Here is a 25464-nt window from a genome sequence, read left to right as displayed (position 1 = left end):
GCGCGGCGACGTCACTATTTTCCCGCGGGGGGGAGGGAGGGGGCGTCACGTGACCAGCGCAGTGGGGACCAATCAGAAGCAGCTTTCTTCGTTTTGGCGCGAACGGCAGGAAACTTTGGGCAGAGCCGAGACGCGGTCCCCCCCCCCTCCACTAGGTCGACTCGGCCTTAAATTGCCTGAGCTGGTGCGGTGCGTAAAGCGACACCACCGCTGGGGAAGAAGAGAAACGACTCGCAACTCTCCTCCACCATCGGCAGTCGTAACAGGCGCCCGCTTGTGCCGGCTAAACGAGTGGGGGAGGTAAAACGTTGCCTCTGTGGCCGTGGAGCAGCGTCCCCCCCCCGCCCGCCGGCTTCTCCCGGGTGACGGCTGCGGTCGACGGCGTCGATGGCGGAGCGCAAGGCGATGCGCTACGGCCACATGGAGGGGTTCACGGGGCTCTGCTACGACGACGCCGGCAGGTGTGCCGACAAGAGTTACTCGCACAGAGACCCACAGATCTACTCTCTGACCCTGTCTGTTTAAAGTAGTCACTTCAAGCCGCGGAGCCACTTTAAGATGTTTTCATGTTCATGGTTTTGTTTGTTGCACCATATTCAAGAGCCGGATGGCTCACAGGGCTTTACCTAATCAATGGAAATTTTACAACTGTATCCCATCATCGAGCACAGTGTTCTAATTATCAGGAGGGGGGGGCACGGGGCACTTTTGTCTATAAGACATCATCAGTATGAGCCCCCCCCCCCATACACATTTGAAACCATTGGGGGTTGACAGCACGACGATGATGATGGGGGGGGGGGTTGACATTTGTGTATTGACATTTGTGTATTGACATTTGTGTATTGACATTTGTGTATTGACATTTGTGTATTGTCAGGGGCCACACTAAAGGCGATCAAGTGACCCGCGGGCCTTGCATTGAAGAACACTGACCTATCCTTGGGTCACATTTTTACTTAAAACTTTCGTGACTGCAGGAATTCATATTCTATGGTTCTTTTCAAAGAACCATAGAATATCCTTGGGTCTTCTCGTGTGGCCACCAGACACCATTCCCAAGTCTGTCTCGGCAGTCGGCCCCCAACCCTCTCATCCCATACAACACCTCCCGGGACAATTCGGCTGCAAAAGACCGTGCGCTGTTTGAATTGCTGCTGTGTTTGGCTTTGAGGTTTATTTTTTATTGCTCACGGAGGGACGATGCTGTGTGTGCAGGTACATCGTGACATGTGGGGTGGATGGGGATGTCCGCATCTGGGACGGCTTCGACGACGACGACCCCACGTCTGTGCGCGTCGGAGAAAAGGCTCACGCTGTTGCACTCAAGGTAAGGGCATCCTTACTAACAACTTTGACCACGAGCCTATTTTTTTTTATCACGTTCACCACATTTATCTGGATTATAAGACACTCCAGAACGTTAAAGACGCATCTTCAAACTGGTTCCCGATGTCATTAAAGTGTGGTTGCACACCTGCTAAACTACCGGATTATATGTAGATGAAAAGTAGGCTTGGGCACGACAAGTCGCTGAAGGTGTGATGCCCAATGGCTTAGAGCCTTAGACGGAAGATGGCATGGCAGGCCACGCCGCTGTGAGGATGACCGGAGTTCGCGTGATGGTTTATGCTCCTTAACGAGATCATCAAGGTACTGTGGTTCATGTGTGGCAAGAACTTTGTGCGTAATTAATGCGAAGTTTCACAGTAGGGGTCAACATGAGCTTTACGTGCTTTTCCCGTTGTGTAATTAATTTGCGGGTCATTTCTTACAATTGAGGTACATTTGGTTGCACGGCGGTGTGACTTTGCCTCTTCTTGTCTGGTGTGCACGCCGGGTGTGCAGGGCAGCCGGCTCGTCACGGCCGTGTCCAATCACACGGTGCAAGTTCACACCTTTCCCGAGGGCGTCGCGGACGGCATCGTCACCCGCTTCACTGCGGCCCCCTCGCACCTCGACTTCAACCACGACGGCTCGAAGCTCGCCGCTGCCGGAAGGTTCGCCCTTCGAACTGTCGTGGGGTTTTTTGTTTTTGGATAAAAAAAATTTTTACTCAGGAATGCCTGAATTTAATAACATTTGCTTCGTTGCTGTACGATGTTTTGTTATTTAGGTGTCCCAGGTCACTCTTGCAAATGAGGACTCATTCCTGGTCTCGTGAGCGCAACGTTTTTTGGAAGGGTCCTGCAAAGTTTCACGTTAGAGGAGAGACAATTGTTGCTACGTGTTTTCCAACTGAGCTAATTTATGGATCGTTTTTTTATTATTTTGGAAAATATAGACCTTGATGCCCAGCACACTATGCCTACTCTTTTATAGCATCATGTCACATGGACTTTTAACGTCCACTGTGGAGCAGCCAGCACATATATTTAAGGTTCTTACACCCGCGGTGTTAACTAGGGTGCCCCTATGGCTTGAACCGCGAACCTGTGCAACAATCGGCAAACGCCCCACCGCTCTTAGGCTCGTTTGTGGTATAAAGTAGTGGCGTGTGTGTAATTTGCTTTTGTTGTTGAATGTAAATACTTTAAAATGTCTGCATGATAACCCGTTCTAAAAATATGCAGAGATTTGTATTTTTTTTTAATGAATTTTGTTGGCAAAATGTAATTCTAAAAGTCGCTTAGGGGCAAAAGACTAACCTGGGGCATTCTGTGAACAGCGACTTCCTCATCAAAGTTGTGGCCATCGAGGGTGGAGAGCAGCAGGTGACGCTGTACGGACACCAAGCGCCTGTGCTTAGCGTCGCCTTTGACCCCTGCGGTGTGTTCCTGGTGAGTCTTGGTGCCCTCTTTAAACCAATTGCACGTTAGCGTGATTTAGACGCACCAGCCCTCTGCAAGGGATGATTAAACTATGGAACGGTGCTTGCGTGTGCGATGATCTCGTGAGATGCCACCGCCCTGTTGCTGGTACTCGTGTTGCCGTGCCAGTAGAAGCCGGTTCTATGTGCTGCTGTCGCAGGTGGTGCCGTCACATGTTCTTGTCTTTGGTTTTAGGCTTCGTCCAGCTGCGATGGGACAGTGTGCATTTGGCTCATATCTGATCAGGTTTGCCATATGTTTTTTATTTCTCTTTTAATCAGTACAATACACTGTACATCCATTTATTCGAAATTTAAAGCTGTATTGATTAGTCCTTTAGTGCCACGTTGTCGACCAGGGGTGGGGAACCTTTTTTCTGCTAAGGGTCATTTGGATATTTATAACATCATTCGCGGGCCATACAAAATTATAAAATAAAAATTATTCTGTTATATTTTGTAAGACATTAATTAACTCACCCCTAATGTGATGGCTGGAACTGCTTCTCTTTGGTGAGGCATGTGATGTTAGCGGGTATTGATGATGTTGCTACTCGCAACTGCTTTTCCAGGTTTGCTCCTAGATTTATTGAATTTAGCGTCCCACCTGCGGTCGCCTTGACAGGGCTTGACCAAATGATTTCGCGGGCCTTATACGGCCCGCGGGGCGGACGTTCCCCACCCCTCTTGTAGACGAATGTGTTGTCTATATCATTCATGGTGTTCTTCGAAACGTTTAACTCCCACCGTTACACTCGGTTACACAGAAAGATCCAATGCTGTGTATGGGCCCTCGCCCGTGTCCGGAATGACTGCTCTGGTTGTGGGCTGTGACATGTGGTTGTGGTTAGTCCAGAGCACAGACGTGGGCTCTTCTGGACAAGTCGAACGACGTGTGCAACGCACGCACTCTCTGCCGCCTCGCCTGGCAACCACACACTGGACAGGTGAGCTCAACCCAGCAGAGCCCAAACCCTTGCCCCAGAGCGCCAGTCTTGATGTAAGCAATCCCAACAATCTCTTTATAAAGCAATGTCATCCCTCGACCGCCAATAATTTGGTACATTTGGGGTTCGCACCATTCTTATAGTGCAGGGCTATCACGGAGGCACTGTGTTTCACAGATGGATATAGTCTTTCATGAGGGAGCAATATTGCTATGAGCCATATCCCAATTTAATAATTTGCAGGTAACTTTACCAGTTTGGCAAATTTGGAATGTGACACTGGCACACAATGGCCTACTCATTTCGAATAACGTCAAGTGATCATTAACATCCACTTTGAAGAAGATGGCGAGTATTATGCTATCCTTCATACACCTGGAGTAATAACAAGAGAAGCCTTCCCGACTCAAACCACAAACTTCCTATTAGCACGGTTGGCTATGTACGGTGCAAAGGAAGTTTCCATACAATAAGCAGTGAATGCGTGACTCTACTGGGCCATATCACCACCACTTAAGCATGAATTTACTCTAAGAATGTTCACTCAATGTGAGCGGTATGCGTTCCTGTACCATCAGTGTGTGCCACGCACCACTGTGCAGTGATCGTTCCTTTCTTCCTCTGCAGCATTTGGCCGTACCTGTGGGAAAAGCTGTAAAGGTGTTCGAGAGAAACTCATGGGACAAGAGTTTTGAATTGGTGGCCGATGGAGTCGTGCAGGTGAGCTGCTTATCTACTGATCAACATTGACCACGGCATCACTGTACGCTAGATACACAAACAAACATTCGTCATCATCAGCCATGGTCAATCCACTACTGGATTACGGCATCCTAAAGCTACCGCCACCTCTCATGATCATGTGCTGTAACAATCCACGTAGCAGCTACACAAGTGTTCCTATGTGAGGTAAATATGTGTAATAAACGACTGGACCACGATGTCTGGCTCAGTGTCCTTTATTATTCGGTTCGTGCTGTACACCCACACGGCTGTCTTTACTCTGTAGCTTCTCCACGGTGCTGACTCCAATGTCGGCCCGATCCACAACAGCAGCTCCGCTGCTGTTTCTCTCACACAGCCCCCCTTGGCTGTACTCTCTGCTGCTCTTCTCCCTCCGCAGCTCTCACAGCTTCTTGCTCTCTCTCTCTCTCTCTCCGCAGCTCCTCCTGGCAGCCACACCGCTGCCTCTAACTCGCAGCCCTCCTGGCTGTCTCCTCCCCAGCTGCACACCACTCCGCAGCTTGCTCTTATCTTCGGGGTTGGCTCCCGATCGCCGTCGGCGCCCCCCCTTCTCCACACTTGCCCGCGTGGCCTCACTCTTTTCCGCTCACACCCCGACTGCCTTCCCCTTCCGGTTTACCCGCTTAAAGCCCCGAACCTTACCCCCACGTCACATGACTCCACCCCCCGTGACGTCACCTCCGGAAGGTCGCTTACGCCCGCATTACACCACCCTCCCCCGTAGAAAAATCCCAGCCGACCTCGGCTGACCAATAGCAAATCGTAATGCGGCGAACCGAGCTTCCCCCCCTAAAGGACACTAAGCATATAATGTAACAACAAGAACAACAACAACGCAATGAACATCAACGATCGTACAAAAGCATGCAATAAATACAACTGTAAGAAAAAAATAACAAGACAGCAACAATCAACGAAACGTAAGCGATTTGGAACGTGTGCGGGTCGCCGGCCCGTCCCGGACGGTCGGCGGCCCACTCGCAGAACGGGAACGCGATGAAAGTCGAGGAATGACAGGGGGTAATCCCCCTGTCGCAGCTGGAAGTCCACCGACGTCCCGTGTCCCTAAAGAGTTAGTCTTGGGCTTGTCCTGTGACCGTGCCCGCAGCTGGGTCGGAAGGGCTGCAGGGCTCGAAGGTCCCGCAGACCTGGCAGGCGTCCTCCGAGCAGGGCCCCTCGTCCCCCGCAATGTCACGGCCGGCCTGTCTGGAACAGGTACGACAGGCGCTCCAGCGAGATCAATGGACGCAGGCAGGGGAGAGTCAGCAGCAACAGACCCCGGCAAGGCAACATTGGGGGATGACGCATCATGTAAGGGAGCAACATATGGTTTCAAGCGCGACGTATGCACAACCCAGCGACGAGACCCAATCTGGACGCGTGCTGTCTGTGGGTTGGGAACCGCAATGAGGCGTACGGGACCATGCCAGGGTTTGTGCAATTTCGGCGAGGTCCCCGGACGTACCTGTGGACAATGAAGCCAGGCTAGGTCCCCAACCTTCCAAGGGCACTCCCCCTCAGACCGTCGCGCATATCGCTCGTTCCGGGCCTGGGCTTTGGCCGTAGCCACGCGGGCATTCTCCCGCGCCTCCGTGACTCGGCGAACCGTGTCCTGAATGTATTCAGGAAGTGGTTTACGAGGTCCCTTCACCCCAGTTCCCAATTGCACATCCACCGGCGGCACGTTTTCCCGACCATACATAAGGTAAAACGGCGAATATCCTGTAGCCGCATGAGGCGTCATCCTGTACGCCGAAAGCACCCCGGGGATGTGCAGATCCCAATCTGATTGTTGTTCACTCACGGTATGGCAAAGCATGGCAGACAACGTCCTGTTCAGCCGTTCAACCATACCATCCGTCTGCGGATGGTATGGGGATGTCCGTACTTTCTTAGTCCCAAGGCCCGCGCACACTTCCGCCAATAATTTAGAAGAGAAATTCCTGCCCTGGTCCGTGAGGAGTCTCTCAGGCGCCCCCTTATCCATAATATACCCAAACAAAAAGGCGTCGGTAATGGCCGCGGCCGACTGATCGGGCAACGGCCAGGCCATCGGCCAACGGGAGAGGTACTCAACCCCTACCAGCAAATATTTATTACCCCTCGCCGATGGTGGAAAAGGTCCCAATATGTGCAGTGCCACCAATTCATTGACTCGAGACACCTGAATCGACTGGAGAGGCGGCACGTAAGGATGTTTCGGCGGCTTACGTTGTGCACACGCAGGGCACGCGCGCACGTGCCCTACGACATCTGTCGCCATGCCGTGCCAAAAATAATGACGTTGCAACGTCAACAAGGTCTTCTGCACCCCTAAATGTAAGAGAGTGTCACAATGGAGGGTTCTAATCAACTCGAACCGCAAGGACGTTGGTACCACCAGGCGCCAACGTTCCTGGAACCCCTCCCGCCACATAAGCAGACCATCTCGGAGAGCGGTTTGCGGCCCCACAGCCGTACTCGGACTCCCATTGTCCTTAGCAGACCGCTTCCGCAAGGACACCAATGACTCATCCATCATCTGTTCCCGGATCCAGACAGACCGCGGCAGATTCAAAACCCCGTCAGCCGGTCCCGGTTCCATCGGAGTGTCCGACTTCTCGACGGCCAACGTGAGCGGCTGAGGGGGGTTTGGAATCGGCGAACACCTATGCGTCCCCGACTCACATTTACAAGGGGCGCGCCGCGGTAATCTGGAAAGTGCGTCAGCGTTCGCATGGCGCACTCCCTTCCGATGTTGAATTTGGAAGGAAAATTCCTGTAGCGTGTCCAACCAACGTGCCAACTGTCCGGATGGCTGGTCAATTTTAAGGGCATATTGCAAGGCCGCATGATCCGTACGCACAATAAAAGAACGACCGTAGAGGTATGGTCGAAATTGCCGTAGGAAAAAAACAACCGCCAATAGTTCTCTGCGAGTGACACAGTAGCGGGTTTCCGCAGGAGACAAGACTCGGCTACCATACGCCACGACACGCTCTACACCCCCTTTAGACTGTGATAACACCGCCCCAATACCTGTGTCACTCGCGTCCGTATCAAGAATGAATGGGTGATCGAAATCGGGATAATCCAATGTTGGGGCCGTGGCCAATAGATCACGCAGACTCCGAAAGGCCGCCTCCTCCGGCTGTCCCCAAACAAACTTCCGTCCTTTACCCGTAAGGAGATGCAAAGGCCTCGCAATCGTCGCAAAACCCGGCACGAATCTTCGGTAATACGAGGCAAATCCCAAAAACCGCCGAACATCCCCCACGGTGGCCGGAGTCGGCCAATCCCGGACGCACGCCGTCTTTTCCGGATCCGTGGACACTCCCTCAGCGCTCACGATGTGCCCCAAATAGCGGACGGACCGTTGCAGTAGGTGACATTTCTTTGGTTTGAATTTCAATTTGGCAGAACGCATCCTCGTGAACACTGTCTCCAGCCGCGTCAAATGTTCATCGAATGTGCGGCTGAAGACAATGATATCGTCCAAATATATAAGACATGTCTCCCACTGCAACCCCGTCAAAACGAGCTCCATCAATCTTTGAAATGTAGCAGGGGCCGCATTCAATCCCATCGGGAGACAGTTGAATTGAAATAACCCCTGCGGCGTACGGAATGCGGTTTTCTCCCGTGAGGACTCGTCAAGGGGAAGCTGCCAAAATCCCGAAGAGAGGTCCAGTGTGGAAAAGAACTTAGCCCCCGACAATGCGTCGAGGGAGTCATCCATACGCGGCAGGGGGTACGCATCTGCCACCGATATCTTATTCAATTTGCGGAAATCAACACAAAATCGCAATTTGCCATCCTTCTTCTTAACCAAAACGACTGGAGCGCCCCATGGGCTGTTAGATGGCGATATAATGTCCGCAGCCAACATGTCTTCCACTGCCCCCCGTACGTGTTCTCGCTCCGCAGGACTCATCCGATGCGAATTTAATCGAATAGGGGCAGCATCGCCCGTCTCAATGTGATGGTAAAGCAAGGAAGTGCGGCCCAAATCCAAATCATCGGAGCTGAACACGTCGGAATATGTCAACAACAATTTACGCAGCGCACCACGTTGCTCCATGGACAGGGAAGAATTTTCGTCACATAATTGAGCAACCCAACGATCATCCGAACTCCTTGGCTCGGAAACCCCAGCAACAACTCCCCGGCTATGTGGACAATCATGGGTCGCAAACGCCGTAGTGGCATGTGCCACAACCGTACCGGCCGGGACACGGACGTTTTCTCCCCCCGCATTAAGCACCTGTAAAAACGGTAATTGATCCGGCCGGACGATGGTCTGTGCCCCCACTAACGCCAACCCGGTTGTTATCGTGGCGGACGGTGACAACAAGACCCCTACTGCTCCTAGCCGATCAGGCAGGGGCTTCCGATACCGCAAGGGTATAAGCATCTGTGTACCAGGTGGGATGTCCACAGATGCGACGGACAGCGCCTGCACTTGTACGGCCGAAGCAGGTCGCCCCCAGGGCGACGGCAGAAACGAGATTTGACGGCCCCCCGGCAGTTCAATACAATTCTCATTGATTTTGATCAAAATGGGCATCTTAGCCAAAAAATCGGTGCCTAACAAACAAGGAACCGCCAAAGATCTCGATATCAACACAACACCCGAGGCCGACACATCCCCAATAGATATCTTAGCATCCACCTGACCCACGATACCCATGCTACCCCCGTTCGCAGCGACGCACGACCCATAAACCGGACGCACAGCCCGCGACGGAATGCCCAACAGATGGAAAATGACATCCGATATAATAGTCGCAGACGCGCCCGAGTCGACCAAAATGCGCACGTCCACACCTTGTATGGACCCCGGTACAGTGGACGAACCCGTAGCGGCCGCGACAACTCTCCGTGCCAATTTGCGCCACTGCGTAACTGAATGACAAGGCCCCGTCGATGGCCTTTCTTTAACAACAACAATAGGATCGCGCAACACAGGTGGTGGGTGAGGTGGAAAGCCTTGCCGAGTGTCTGGTGCGTGCCGACATGCCTGTTTCGGAGGATCTTTAGCCGACTTGACCGGTGCCGAGGCCTCCTGCTGCGGCGGAGCCGGGAAGCGGGCCCAGCAGTCTCTGGCGTAGTGGCCCCTACGCCCGCAGCGGAAACATTCGGCCTTGTTGCGCCGAAGCGCAGGCCTCGCCTCCTGACGGCCCCGTTCTGGTAGCACCGCGCGCGGTCTCGGCCCGCCGCGTCCCGTCCATGGAGCGGAGGCGGCCGTCAGTTGTTGAGGGCCCCGGTCATCCGGAACATAGACGGCCTGCGCAGGGTTCCACCCCAGCGCCTCCTCTTCTTTGACGGGCTCCCCCGTCCACGCCGTCACTTGTTTCCAGCGACGGAGGTTGAATTGCGCATCGAGACACTTAGCAGCCATCCGGGAAGTTAGCTTCTCATGCCCACACACAGGCATGGGGATCCCTAGATCCCGAGACAGCTCCAACATTTTCCCTAATATGAGAGGCTCCAGCAGGTCCTGTGGCGTCTCAGGATAAGCTGCCATGGCCAGCTCCAGCACCGCACCCCTGAACGCCACGGGCGACTCCTCTGGTGCTCGTTGTCGTTGAGCGAATCGCCGATGCGCATCATCTGGTGGCTCATAAGCATCGGCCATTTCTTGAAAAACACCACATAAAGTTGCCTTCTTATCGGTCGCTATGGAACGGAAGAATCGGACAGATTCGTCGTCCAGGAGAGTCGGCAACACCTCCAAAGCCTCCGCATCGGTCCATCTTGCTGTGCGTACCGCCGCCAAGAAGCGGCAGGCGAACGCGCTCCAGTCCCCACCGACGGAAAATTCTTTAACTGTTGTAAGGTGGCGACTCCGACTCCTCTTCCCGCCGTCTTCCAATGGTGGTGGTTGTGATGGCAAATTCAAAATGGCGTCGGCCCGCGGCGTGGCCAAGATGGCGGTTTGGCGCCACGGAGCGCGCAAAATGGCGGCCTCTTGCCGCGTGGGCAATGGCGGCGGCAGGACAGGCAACGTGGCGGCCCGCGGAGCACCACTTGCATCATCCATCGTCCCTGGCGCGACGAGATGGCATAGATGCGCCAGGACGTCCTTAAGTGCCTCCAGTTGTACCGCCATCGCTTGCCATCGTTGATCCGCGTCTGATGATGTCGACGGACCCGCCACCGCGCCAACATCCTCCACTCCCGTTCCCGTGGTCTCCTCAGCCGGGCTCTCCTCCACCACCCCAACAGGATCCGTGGTTGGAGGGAGTTCGTCGTCGTCGGACGAAGAAGCCGATGCAGGCGCCGGATTAACTTTCTTCCTCACTTGTTTCGACATGCCGTTGCACTTCCGACACCAGTGTAATAAACGACTGGACCACGATGTCTGGCTCAGTGTCCTTTATTATTCGGTTCGTGCTGTACACCCACACGGCTGTCTTTACTCTGTAGCTTCTCCACGGTGCTGACTCCAATGTCGGCCCGATCCACAACAGCAGCTCCGCTGCTGTTTCTCTCACACAGCCCCCCTTGGCTGTACTCTCTGCTGCTCTTCTCCCTCCGCAGCTCTCACAGCTTCTTGCTCTCTCTCTCTCTCTCTCCGCAGCTCCTCCTGGCAGCCACACCGCTGCCTCTAACTCGCAGCCCTCCTGGCTGTCTCCTCCCCAGCTGCACACCACTCCGCAGCTTGCTCTTATCTTCGGGGTTGGCTCCCGATCGCCGTCGGCGCCCCCCCTTCTCCACACTTGCCCGCGTGGCCTCACTCTTTTCCGCTCACACCCCGACTGCCTTCCCCTTCCGGTTTACCCGCTTAAAGCCCCGAACCTTACCCCCACGTCACATGACTCCACCCCCCGTGACGTCACCTCCGGAAGGTCGCTTACGCCCGCATTACATATGTATGAAGAGCAATATTTAGGATCGGCATCTGTGCAACATGGGTCATGTGAGAGCTTGCATCTGCCCACCGTTGACAACTTGTGTTGTAGCTAGATGCACGTCTATCGGAACATGTGTGATTGGCAAAACTGTTTGTGGTTGTGTGCATGGACCACAGCCCTGGAATGTGGTTGCATGGGCACCGGGAGGTGGAAGCGTGGCGGCTGCCAGCGTGGATGGACACATTGTGGTGTGGAACATTGCTTCACGGAGCTGTGTTGAAAGGTGCGTTCCACACTCGTATACACGGGTATGCTGACCATGGAATAATGTAGAAAGCCCCCCAGTTGTATCGTGCACTGTTACAATGAAAATAAAAGAACTCCTAATAATATACAAAAATATGGTGCTGAGGGGCCCTCGCTTGGTGTCTGTTGATCCTGTGTGGCAATCCGGGAGAAAGCAGGCCAGGGGAGTGATGTGTATACAATTAGGAAAAAACAGGCTACGCTTGGTGGGACACGGGCAGGATGGTGAAATGGGTCAGTTACTGAGACAGGCACTTGAGTGGGCTCCACGGGTCCTTCGAACAAAGGGACGACCTTAGATTAGGTGGTGGGATACTGTTTTAGCAGATCTTGGGTGGTCGCTGTGTCTTCTGTGCGGCAGCTATGGGATCTGGCGGAGGGTAGAACGCGGTGGCAATTCAGGTGCGGTGGCATCAACGGCTTCGAGCCAGGTTGACATCTTGATCCTGGTCCTGTGTGGCAGAGTGAGGCACGAGAAAGGATACAGCATCTGTGGACTTGCTTGGAGCCCTCAAGGCAGGGGGGAGCTGGCCTACACGGACACCAAGGGCAACCTGGGGCTGCTGCTGCACGTGTCCATGGGCTCCACCGTTGCTCCGCGAGAGGTGCCACAGGCTGCGCCCCATGCTGCTGCTGCTGCTGAGGACGCCTACGATGACCTCTTTGATACAGATGACGCAGGGTTCCGGGACGACGAAGCCATGGAGGATGAAGGTGATGGAGATGATGCGAGGCCGGCGGCCAACCACAACCGCAGTCTCGTGCTGCATGACGATGATTCCCGTGGTGAGAGGCACCGCTCGCACCACTCACATCGCTCGCATGAATCACATCACTCGCACGACTCAAATCGTTCACACGATTCACGTCGTTCACTTTGAGGAGTTTGAAGAGGCCTCCCCTACTGATGAGGTCAAAGGCCTTTGTAAGATCAATGAATGCCAAGTACAGGGGCATTCTCTGTTCTCGACATTTCTCCTGTAGCTGACGCAAGGAGAAGAGCATGTTAATCGTAGACCTTCCTGCTCTGAAGCCACACTGAGCCTCAGGATGCATCCTCTCAGCTAGTATCTGTAACCTGCTGAGGACCACACGAGCAAAGGTTTTCCCCACAATCCTCAGCAGGGAGATGCCGCGGTTAGTTATTGCAGTCCCCACGGTCACTCTTGTTTTTATATAGGGTGATGATGTTGGAGTCTCTCATGCTTGAGGCACTGCTCCTTCTTCCCAACACTGGCAGAGAAGTTAATCATGGAGTTTTGTGAGGATGGCGGGCTTCGCACATTGCAGTACCTCAGGTGTGATGCCGTCCTGTCCCGGGGACAGGACGACATCACTCTTACCACTCACGTCGCCACACGACTCGCATCACTCACACGACTCGCATTTCTCACTCCACACGGCACCACTCGCATCACTCACTCTGCACGGCACCACGCACATCACTCACCCCGCTCACACCATTCGCAGACCTCACTTTACACTGCACCACTTAAGCCAATTGAAGCACTCGCACCACATTATGTGGCAAGCAAAATGTTTTTACGAAGTGCTGTTGTTTTGTAGACACGGGCTCGCTGAGGCAAGGTTCTGCTGTGGATGAGGACGACGGGAGTCGAGGCCCGGCAGCGGAGGATCAGCGGCCAGGGCCTCTTCCCCCTGGCGACACAGGCCCTGCACCCACCCCCCGACAGAAGGCGTTCCAGCCGGGATCAACTCCTGCACACCTCTCCCACCGCTTCATGGTTAGATACCATGATACACACGCACAGATGCGTCATGAGTGGATGTATAAGACAGATATCATCGGAAAGGTCCTGATGTATCCTTTGCATTTATACGGCACTTGCTTAAATGTCTCAGAAACTCAAAATCGCTTATATCACATCTCATCTCAAACATTCCAAGGATACCCCGAGTGGCAGCTGTCCCTGTGTAGCACATGCTGATTCAGCAATGGCCTGCAGGTGGGCTTTAGTCTGCTAGCAGACGGTGATGATTGAAATTTTGTAATTTGATGTGTAATTTTTCTAATTTTGGGAAATGTGGACCATGACGCCAGCACACAATGGCCTACTCGTTTGAATGATGCTGCTTGTTATGGAAATTTGCGATTCTAATCCAAAATCCAGGCCTAGTTTATACTGCGGGTGTTTTAACCATGAAATATGTGTCCTTAAACTTCCCTTTGTCTTTCGAAGAAGAGTAGCCCATTAGCCCAATGCGCTACGAATCCGGCAACCAGAGTTAGATTCCCGCTCACAGACAAATTTATGGGCCAATATTTGAACCGGCCATGGGCCTCCCCAAGGTCAATGCAGCCTTAAAAGAGTACCTGTTACGGTGTGTAAATATTCTCACTGGGGAAACAAAGGTGACCAGGGGTGGTGCTGGTCACTCACAACTGTGTGTGCAGTGCCAGCATTAATAGGGCTCGCTAACAGCACAACGGTCTGTACAAAATATATAGGCCGGGCGGATCTTTGTCTTTGTGTGCATATGCGCGATGCAGATGTGGAACTCGGTGGGAGTGGTGCGGAGTTACAATGACGAACAAGACAGCGCCATAGATGTGGAGTTCCACGATGCGTCGCTGCACCACAGCATGCACCTCGCCAACAACCTGAACCACACGCTGGCCCACCTCTCCAGCCAGGCCGTGCTCCTGGCCTGTGAGGCCACGGAGGACACGCCTAGGTGGGAACACAACGCAGCTTGCAGTGACAGGGAACTTGGGAGGCCTCTAGTGCAGAGTGTCTGGAAGAAGCTTATTATGACGCTTCTCTGTGTGCTCATGTGTACTGGGGAGCAGTAGTGCAGTGGGTAGCGCATTGCGCTACCAACCTGGTGAACCGAATTTTTATTCCCCTTAACAGCCAATATCAGTGACGAATATCTGAACTGGTCCTGGACCTCTCCTAGGTTGACTCAGTACGAGTACCTGTGTGAACATCTGCATTGCGGGCACAAAGGCGGCTGGGTATGGTGTTGGCCATCCACCGCATTGTCTGCTGTGCCGGCCTTAATAGGTGCTTGCTAACAGCACTTGCCCTAACAGTCCGTTATGGTTCATATTGGGGATCTGTGTTTTTTGTTAAGGCTGTGTGTGCCACGTGTGCCCTTGCTTGCTCTTCGTGCTGTGTATGTATTGTGCTCGTGTGTGCTGTGCATACTCAGGAGTGCTGTGCGTTCAATGTGTACTGCATGCCCGAGAGCAGCAAGGTGCAGTGTCTGCACTTCGGCTCCTGGGACACGACGAAGGAATGGACTCTGGAGCTGCCCACGGGCGAGACTGCCCACGCCATTTGTGTGGGTGGGGACTGGGTGGCCGTGGCCTCCAGTGGGGCCTCCATGGGTCCTCTGCTCAGGATCCTGTCCCTGGGAGGCCTGCAAAGGGAGGTGTCCCTGCTCCCAGGGCCGGTGCTCGCCTTGGCCGCTCATGCGTCGAAGTTGCTCATCGCCTACCACAGGGGTGAGCATGCTGTGAGGCGGTTTCTCTGCATGGGTGTGTTCACTATGAATTATAAGTAGGGTTGAAGTTTATTTGTTTAACCGGGTAAGAATTCATGAGACCAGGATGGTCTCAATTGCCAGTGACCTGGACTGTGTGTGTATCGAGGGGTAGTGTAGCGGTTACCGCACTGCGCTACGAACCCGGCAACCCAAGTTAAATTCCTGCTCATGGCCACCACCAGTAACGATTATAATCTGAACGGGTTATGGGCCTCCCCTCGGTCAATTTAGCATCAAATGAGTACCTGATGACAAAGGCGGCCGGGCGTGGTCCTGGCAACCCATCCCCTCGTGTGCCGTGCCGGCCTTCATAGGTGCTTGCTAACAGCACTTGCACCAACAGTCTGTTAAAGGGTATATGGGGGATCTTTTTCTATGCATGAGTAGTGTGTTATACGGAGGCACACACTGGAGTTTGAGGCAACACGTTTATTTAACGACCCAACAGGGCTAACTACATAAACGTACACTGGTTCTACATCTAGGTGATAACTACATGGTTAACTAGACCACAATGGGGTAACTACATAACCGGGTCAGTCAGTAACACACTGCCCGACCCACGATGCCGAGCGTAACATCGAAGACCAAGGACCGAGAATCGAAGAGACGTAGCACCGACGAGTTCCATTCCAACAGAGAGCCCAGAACCGTCTCGGGACTGCCCCTTTATGCTCCTGAGCGTGGCCTGGCTCTGCTCTCGGCCACGCCCCCTTCTAGATCCTACGAGAAGACTCTGGCCCATATCACGTGTCCCTCAAGCCCCCTTTTGGACCCCCTTGCTACCCTGCCCCGGCCACGTGCACTATTGCGTTCGCACAGAGTATCACGTCTTCACTTGCTCTCTCTCTGACCCTCACCAGAAATGTCCCCTAGGGCCCGCTTCCATGCCATGTCGACTCTGGTGCCAGAGAGAGACTCAAGACGTACATTTCCACTCTTGTGACAGTAGCTGGCGCTAAACACCATAGTGACTCCATATAAGTCACTGTACATGTATGTATGTTGAACTTCTTTTGCACCGTACGTAGCCAATCGTGCTAATCGCAGTATGCGTGCTGTCCAGGTGTGGCCTTTGATGGAGACCAGTGTGTAGGATTCCAGCTTCTGGATTTGAGCTGCCAAGGTAGAAGGGCTGTCGTGCGAGGAGACCCCATTCCCCTGGGACCCAAGGCCCATCTCACCTGGCTAGGCTTCTCCGCCGAAGGTTCGTCCTCTTCCAGTGCCCCTTGGAATTCACTCGTTTTACGTGACAATGTTGGCGTTGTCCAGTTTTTTTTTCTTCCTCTGTTTTCTCTTTTGTTGAGAGATGCTCAACAATTCTGAGCTGGGAGATTTATCAGGAGAAGTTTATGTGAATCTTCTCAGGGCTCTTAGAAGCATTGCCTGTTATGCCTTCCTCTGAATAAATATTCCAATGCGAAAACGGCTATGGTCTGACAAATGTGGCCTGCTTTCCTAAGCCAAATGTCCCCACATGGTGTCTGCTACGCAGATTTTCTCCCTGCATGCACTGCCACTTATTGAGTCCTCGTATCTCATTCCACCAGATCAATCCAACTTGCCCTCGCTCTCTCATTACTACTCCTAGGATCATTAAACATGTTACATTTCGTTGCGCAATTTTAAATGGTCCTTTCGGTGCACTCAACTCTTTTGCCGTGCACCTGGTGCTTGTGCCTCCCAGGTACCCCAGTATTTGCAGACTCGCTGGGGGTGGTCAGTCTCATGAACCGAGCGCTGGGCTACAGCTGGACCCCGGTGTGTTGTACCCGTGACCTACTCAAGAGCCGCGGAGACCACTACTGGCTGGTGGGCGTACAGGAGGCCCTGCAGCAGCTCAGGTGAGTGGCGTGTGGTTGACCAGGCGAGGACTTAAGAGACTGGGATAGTCTAATTTAGAAGAGTGAGCTCTGGTGCATTAGTCTGCCAACCTAGGGGTGATGGTTGCTACATTAAGTCCCCAAATGAACAATTTGTGGGTACATTTAAAAATACAAATTATTGAGTTAAGTGCACAAGCCTGGTATAATGTGCGGTTTCTGGGGAGGGGGTGGACAAAAACAGCGAAGGGAGAGGAACTTTTTGGCACTCTCACATTGTCTAGGTGCGGGGAAGGGATGCTCGGTGCCCACCCTGATGGGGGTCTCCGACGGATGTGGGGGGGAGAGTGGGAGTTTGTGTTTACGGGCAGGGGAAGAGGGGTAGGGAGAAAGTAACCAACATTCTAGGGGTTGATCGGGTGTGGGAGGGGGAGGCGACTGGTAAAGGGACACACTCTAAGTCAGGGGTCCTCAAACTTTTTAAACAGGGGGCCAGTTCACTGTCCCTCAGACCGTTGGAGGGCCGGACTATAGTTAAAAAAAACTATGAACAAATTCCTATGCACACTGCATATATCTTATTTTGAAGTGAAGAAACAAAACGGGAAAAATACAATATTTAAAATGAAGAACAAGTAAAATTAAATCAACAAACTTGCCAGTATTTCAATGGGAACTATGGGCCTGCTTTTGGCTAATGAGATGGTCAATGTCCGGTTCCATATTTGTCACTTCTAGTCGTAACAAGTGATGCAAGTGTGCATCCGTTAGTCTAGATCTGGTTGGAGATTTCAAATGTTTCATTCTGGAAAAAGTCTGTTCACAGACTTGTGCTGCCAAAGATGGTTGCCATTTTGAGTGCATGGTTCCTGAGATGAGGATATGTCTCAGAGGGGAGAGATGCATAGAAATTATGAAGGCTGCTTGACTTGAATGCGTCTTTCAGAGAGTCACAATTCTGCAGTTCAGCCAGTTCCATTTGGTAAATTGTATCCACATTTTCAATGTCAATAGAAAATGGATTATGGAAAAGCTGTATGTCCTGTTCATGGAGATGAAGCTCTTTAAATCTAAATTGAACTCCTTTTGCAATTTTTCCAGTGAATCCACACGTTTTGTTTGGGAATGCAACCAATGGTTTTTCCGCTAACAGATTTTGAGTTGTGGGGAGATGGCAGAAGTTTTCCTCCTTCACTTGTTTGATGAGGAGGTCTAATTTTACTTCAAATGCTTTGACATGTGATTGCATATCACAGATGAGCTTTCCCTTTCCTTGAAGTTGCACATTGAAACTGTTGAGTAGCTCTGTTACATCTGTCAGAAAGGCAAGGTGCCATTTCCATTCTGCATCATTGAGCTCTGGTACTTCTTTGTTTTTTGAAAGCAGAAAAGCTGTAATCTGTGGAAGTAAGTCATAGAAACGTTTCAAAACTCTCCCTCGACTCAGCCAACGGACTTCTGTGTGGTACAGAACATCTTCATAGTCAACATTTAGCTCAGACAGAAATTCCTGAAATTGTCTGTGGTTTAGTGCATGAGCTCTAATGAAGTTAACACAAGATACCACAATTTTCATAACAGAGACCCACTTCAGTGATTTACTACACAGCGCTTGATGGTGGATGAGGTAGTGTATGGCTATTGGATGAGAATGGTTATGTTTGTCCATCTCTTGGTTAATGCGAGCAATTACTCCTTTCTTAGACCCCACCATGCTAGGAGCACCATCAGTTGTCACACTGGCTAGTTTAGCCCAGTTCAGCTCCAAACCATTCACAGTTTGGCAAACCTTTTCATAGATATCCTCTCCTGTAGTTGTTCCTTTGATGCTTTGCAGTGCAGCAAGCTCTTCTGTGACTTCGAAATAGTCATTCGTCCCACGAATAAAAATAAAAAGTTGTGCAGAATCACGAACATCATTGCTTTCGTCGAGTGCCAAGGAAAAATAGGAAAGTTTTTTTTGTGGAGTTTTGCAAATGCTGATGCAAATTGTCTCCCATTTCTTCAATCCTCAGTGTAATTGTAGGTCCTGAAAGACTCACTGTACTAAATAAATCGGCCTTCTCTGGACACATCTCTTTGGCAACAGAAAGAAGGCATTCTTTAACAAATTCTCCCTCCACGAATGGTCTGCCAGTGCACGCTATTAGCTTGGCAACTTGAAAACTTGCTCGCAGTGATGAAATATTTAGCTGCTTCTGCTTCACAAAAGTATTTTGCTGAGTTGTTAATGTATTTTTCAGTTTTAATATTTTATCTTTTCTCACTTCTCCGACCAAACAATCATATTTATCTTTATGTTGAGTTTCATAGTGTCGACGTAAATTGTATTCTTTGAACACAGACACTATATTCTGGCATATCAGACACACAGCTCTTTCCTTGTACTGCATGAAAAAGTAATTATAAGTCCACTGTTCTTTGAATATCCTACACTCCGAGTCAATTTTTCTCTTTCTTGACATCATTGTTTCCTAGGGAGTCAAAATTGATATTAGTAAAATACCAATATATATATGCAGCGCTAGAAAAACAATATACCAGCAATAACTTTGCCCACACAGAGACATACAGACTGCACTGCCCATCAATGCAGTCTGATTGGGGGAACTCCGCTTTTACCCCAGGCTCACACTGGTGCGGGTGCCATTAAAAAGTTAATTACACCTGCAGTTTTGTTCACAGATCGCAGTGCGGTGGGCACAATGAGTGCCCACCGCCGCAGCTCAATCAGTGCTCACCACCGCAGCCCAATGAGTGCTCACCAGCGCAGCCCAATTAGTGCTCACCAGCACAGCCCAGTGAGTGCTCACCAGCGCAGCCCAATTAGTGCTCACAAACGCAGCCCAATTAGTGACCATGGGCCGGATAAATGTCCTCAGCGGGCCGCATGTGGCCCGCGGGCCGTAGTTTGAGGACCCCTGCTCTAAGTCATATAACATACGTGCGGCTTTATGTGTTGGGGGTGACAACCTCTCCTCTATCCGGCACACACGATCGTCTACATTTTAAGAACAACGTCTAAAGCGCGAACGTGCTACCGCCGGGCCACCGCCACCACCTGCCGCTGATGCAGGAACGTGTCCCTCGGCAGGTGCATTCCATGCAAAGGCTCCAGATTCCCACCCACGTTGCCCCGTCCAGCGGTCACCGTAGTGCCCTTCAAGTTGCCGTTCTGCCAGATGAACACGGAGAAAGGCGCCATGGAGGTACGTGGCTGCGCGGTTGTTGTTTTAGCGGCCGGGAGAGAGCCGTTTATAGGAGTGGTTGATTACATTTGTTGAGGTAATAAGAGGAGTAATGCTTAGGCGGAACTGACTTCTATATTTGGGGGGGGGGGGCGGTGAGCAGGGGTTAGCTTTGTCCCTCACATTAGGTGGTGGCATAAGCGGCTCTGGCTTGTGGCTCCAGAGGCTTAACGCGATGGCTCTGGCTTCACCCACAGGAGCAGTACTGGTGCTCCCGTCTGACCAAGGGGGCCGGACCCAAGGGCGACGCCACGCACCACCAGCAGGAGTGCCTCATGAAGATGTTTGCTGTTCGTACTCGCCCTCACTCTAGTCCTTACTCGAGCGGACTCTGCGTTGTGGCTGAATCTGCATTGTGGCGATGTCTGCGTTGTGGCAGAATCTGCGTTGTGGTTGCTCGGTGTTGCGGCGACTCGGTGTTGTAGCTGCATCTGCTTTGTGGCCGAGTTCTGTGTAGTGGGTAGATCTACATTGTGGCCGGGTTCTGCGTGGTGGCTAGATCTGCGTTGTGGCGGTCCTGCATTGTGGCTATCTCTGCGTTGTGGCCGATTCTGTTTGTGGCTAACTGTGCGCTGTGTCTGGCTGCACGCTGCAGCTGGCGTGCAAGCTGGACCGGGAGTTCCGCTGCGTGGAGGTGGCGCACATGATGACCCCTGCGGCGCTGACCCTGGCGATCAAATACGCGTCTCGCTCGCGCCACCTGGGTCTGGCGGAGCGCCTCGCCGAGCTGGCGCGGTCGCTCGAGGATGAGGCGGAGGCCAAGGCGGAAGATGAGGAGGACGTGGAGGTGGCGGAAAACGAGGCTGAGACTGCGGCCGAGGAGCCGCTTGTGAGGCGGGACGCGGATCGGAGCAGTGAGTGATGGGGGGGGGGGGAAGAAAAGATTCTCTAAAACAGTTATTTTCATTCCAATATGACAAAAAATATACAGGCATTCCTCAACGTATGTTGAACTTCGTTCGCAACATACGCAGCCAACCGTGCTCATCGGAGGTGCGAAGTGTGACATGGCTTAGGGCCCCAGCAAGGTCACAATCCGGCCCTGTCGAATTCGTTCGTTTTGCTGTCCATAGCCGTACAGGCGCGTCCGCACCTGAGCGATCTGTATATATGTTGAACTTCTTTCACATCGTACGTAGCCAACCGTGTTAATCGGAGGTGGGGATCTGTCATGCAACCATTGCGCGCTCGAAGTCCCACAACTTATTCACCCCCTGTTTGTAGTTAGCTCAACCTCCTCCTACCCCTACCCACTTCAGAATTGTAACAACCAATTATAGTTTGTGTGCTTCGAAGAAGTGTCATTGCCTGATACGTCACCTATTATATATATATCCGTTTTTATTGTAAAGCCATATGTTATTGACCAATGTGTGTTTTGTTATTTGCATTGAAAGGGTTTGTCTCTGCTGTAAGCAGCCTGTTGAGCAACTTACTCGCAACCCGCGCATAAGTGATTAGGTTGCATGCAACCGAGTTGCCCAACAGATCGCTCAGGCTCTTGAGTATAACTCCTGTTCGTGGTTGTTGCAGGACCAGTGCTGCAGAGCAACAGAGACCAGGAACCTTCCTTGCCAATCAGGCCAGGTGAGAGGACCAGGCCGCGAATGTAATGTGCCATGATGCCCGCGTTTGTGTACACGACAAAAATGCGTGATGTCGCACATCAGCTATATATAGGGAATTTTTTAAGGAATTTTTTTTGTAAACAAGAGATATAACACAATCGGCATTTAATCTATAATATGTTTACAGTAACATTACCCTTCATTTTGCCAATTCCAGGGCCAGTTGTGCGAAAATCCGCAATTCATCGCAGCAACCCATTCAAAGTAAGAGGACTCCTTTAAAATACGTCTCATTGTGTACTGTGGTGGTTGGAGGTATGTGTCCTTCATTGTATACTGTACGTGTGTATTGCATTGTGTGTCTGCACATTGTGTGTGTACTGTGTGTTTATAGTGTGTGTATGCACTTTGAAAAGGAACGCTGTGTTTGTGCACAATGTTGGGGTGTTCACCAGGTCCTTTCACTGCTGAGTGTACATGTGTATAGTTTTGGAGTACCCGTGGTATTATTATCACGTGCTTTCCCATGCAAATTTACACGGGGAGGCATATTCTTTTACAGTCGGAGCCAGTCCTGGAAATTCCACATTTCTGTGGCAAAGTTGAGCAATTTTATCATCGAATCTGACACTTTATCGAAAACCGGTCTAGAATTTGCTTGTATTGAACCAACGCTGCTGAATATATGAGCTCCCAGAAGGCCTTGTGGTTGGCGGGAAGCATACAAAAAACTAAAACATTTTAATGTGCAGAGACCGATATATATATATATGAAGGAGAATATTGTCTGCTCATATATTTCACGACCGGGCTTTGTTGAACTCCGTCACCTTGTGATTGGGATTCATGTTCTCTGACCATTTCACCGCCTCGCCCGGGCTCTCGTGCCTTCCCAGGTGTCGGCAGAAGCTGCGACCTCGAGCGAGGAGCGGCCTCCGTGCAGCAGCATTCTGGACAGCATGAGCAAACCCCGACGCTCGGCCCCTACTCCCAGTCCCGGCCCACAGCCTGCCAAGCCAAAGGCCAAGCAGGTGCCTGTCCCCTTGTCCACACGCACGCACACACACGCTGACTTTCTTATCTGTTCAACCTTTTCACGGTTCAGGTTGCGTCGATTCTCAATGACCCGGTGATTCCTTCCAGTGGCCGGTACTATTGGTTTCACGGGAGAGAATATAGGTTTGGGTCTTCGGGCCCACACACATTGTGTGGCAAAATAAAAAAATGATAAGTATCGCCTTGAAGGACCAGTGTCATGCCCCATTTAGTCTGAAAATGTTTACCAAAAATTTAACCGAGCAGCGTTTTCAGAATTAATTCAAAAGTGGCTTGCTGCAAGGTGACGTATGGCTGAAAAACGCATGGCTGTGAAAAGTGTTAATTGCACGATCATTTCCGTATTGTTGCATTAAAATGTTTTTCCAGGGATGCCTTACAGAGACTGTATTCTCCAAATTACAAGATACTTTTTTTCCCCCCATGTATTTTAAAATAATATTGGGAATGAGTCTTATAATCCACTAGTAAGCAGATTTGTATAGATGTATTGACACCGGTTACACATTTGTGGTGCTTCTGACTTTCTGGTGCGTCTCACAATCCTGAGAACACGAGTATGGTGTAACGTGCAAAGTGCACTGTGGTTAAAAATGTTAGCGCGACACGAGTGTCCGCGGGGGGCACTGTCGACCCACGCTGACGCGTTTGCCGACGATATGACGAACAACACTGCCCTGGCCTCGCTGTGTTTATGGGCTGAAGCAGACGACACTGTTCGGAATGAGTCTCAAAGGAAAAGACCAAGAGGTGGCTGGAGATGCCCAGAAGAAGGAAGAGCCTGGAGATACTCAGAAGAAGGAAGCCGCTGGGGTCATTACAAAAGACAAGGAAGCTGTGCGATGGTCAGTGGCTGAGTTCGTTGCAGAATTGTTGCCTCCGTGTCGACATGCGGAGGCTGCTAATGAGCAAGCGTGCATTGTGTGAAGACCGTGTCGGTTGTGGAAGCTGATTGGATGTGTGTCAGCAGGTAGAGCACTAGGCTACCCACTGGGCGGTATGTTTGGGTGGATACTATGAAGGTGTGCTATGACTGTTGTCTGGGTGTGTGCTATTTCTCAGTCTGTGTTTATGCTGTACCTCTTTGTGTTCTATTTCTGTGTGTGCTGTATCTGTACTCTATCTACGTGTGCTGTGTTTGTGTGTGTGCACCATGCTATTCATATCTGTGTACTGCGTCTGCGTGTGCTGTGCGTTTGCGCCATGCCTGTAGTAGTCATTCAAACACTTTGCTACGAATCTGGCGTCCTTGGTTCGATTCCCACTCATGGCCAACATCGGTGACGAATATTTTAATCGGTCCTGTGTCTCGCTCAGGTCGACTCGGCCTTCTATGAGGGAGATTTAGGCGGCCGAGTGTTCCTGGACACACCACCGCGCTGTGTGTTGTGCCGGCCTTCGGAGGGGAGCGCGCCAACAGCGCTCGCCCCGCGACGGTCTGTTTAGGCCACACGGGGGATCTTTGTCTTCGAGCGGTCGCTGTTGTGCGTGTGCAGCGTGCGCACTGGCTTTGAGCTGTGGCTGCGGGAAAACCGTGAGCTCGTGGAGGCCGGGCGCAGCGACCTCGGCGAAGAGGATCTCGTGCGGGACGGTACCGCGCGCTTCCGGGAGCTCTCGTCGCAAGAGAAGAAGGCAAGCGTGCCTCTTTTACCAACCGCTCGATACCACAGCAGACTCTCACCTCGCAAAATGTATGTTGTATGTATGTTGAACTTCTTTCAGTCCGTACGTAGCCAACCGTGCCAATCGGAGGTGTGGTTGAAATTTTCAAAAATAGAAACTTGCAGTGAGCGGCGATAATGGCATCTGGGTGTTGGCAGGCTTGCCACTCCGTTCAGTGTCGACGGATGCGCCACATTTAGGGCCTGCTACATTTGTCAGCAGACAGACTGGCAAGGCAAATGTTTGGCTAAATATCTATAAGGTGTTATGGGGATGGTCACTTTCCCACCAGCATATGAATCGGGCCCTTAACTGAGAAATTTAGAGCTATCGCGGCGGAATGGTTCGCTCACTGGACTTGCTATCCAGAGGTTGCCGGTTCAATTCAATCTCCATGTGCGGCAGTTGAAACGATGATGCCAGTTTCTGAAGTCCTCTCTACCTCTGTCCACCCAGCAATATAAATGGGTATGACACAGTGGGTTAAAGTGTGGGTACTCCCCACTTCTTGCGGAACCTGGACCCTGCACCCTGGAACTGTCTTGAAGCGCAAGTTTCCGCCTTCCCCCGGGCTGAAGGTCCGAGTTGTGTAATTATCGTGTGCTCGTACAGGAATGGAACGCCAAGGCAAAGGCGTTTGTGCAGGAAGCTAAAGAGGTGGAAGATTTTAAAAGGATGCGCGAGGAGCCGGCTGACGAGAACGATCGGAAAGCTCCTCCCGACGATGAACGCGCATCGAAGAGGAAGCGTCCTCTGGCAGCGGTTACAAGTGTACAGTTGTCGGCCTTTGCATTCAGCAAGGATGGGTGATCTTACGGAGTTTGTACAAAGTGCCGCCCCACCGATTTTTAACACGTTGGCTGCAATAAATGTTCGATGTTTTTGGATTTGGAGTTAAAAGCTTTGTTGATGTGACAAGTTAAATGGACGTTTGCGACTTACATTTGTAGGT

At 51.7% G+C, this 25464-nt stretch overlaps 1 protein-coding gene across 1 annotated transcript; it reads left to right on the top strand.

The window, feature by feature from the left end:
* Positions 1–130: 130 nt before the first annotated feature.
* On the top strand, positions 131–25346 carry WDHD1 (WD repeat and HMG-box DNA binding protein 1). The gene is made up of 23 exons (XM_078864436.1): positions 131–461; positions 1219–1330; positions 1849–2000; positions 2669–2780; positions 3006–3056; positions 3661–3756; positions 4384–4476; positions 11513–11619; positions 12106–12428; positions 13209–13387; positions 14155–14339; positions 14861–15114; positions 16222–16362; positions 16843–16999; positions 20073–20187; positions 20424–20516; positions 20822–21080; positions 21760–21813; positions 22012–22058; positions 22691–22825; positions 23559–23695; positions 24347–24482; positions 25125–25346. The coding sequence occupies exons 1-23, from the start codon at positions 388–390 to the stop codon at positions 25320–25322; spliced, it is 3210 nt and encodes a 1069-aa protein (XP_078720562.1). The 5' UTR covers positions 131–387; the 3' UTR covers positions 25323–25346.
* Positions 25347–25464: the final 118 nt, after the last annotated feature.

Source organism: Lampetra fluviatilis, chromosome 18, assembly GCF_964198595.1.
Source record: "Lampetra fluviatilis chromosome 18, kcLamFluv1.1, whole genome shotgun sequence".
NCBI lineage: Eukaryota > Metazoa > Chordata > Hyperoartia > Petromyzontiformes > Petromyzontidae > Lampetra > Lampetra fluviatilis.
The sequence above is the reverse complement of the archived record's forward strand: the minus strand, read 5'-3'. Positions and strand labels throughout refer to the sequence as shown.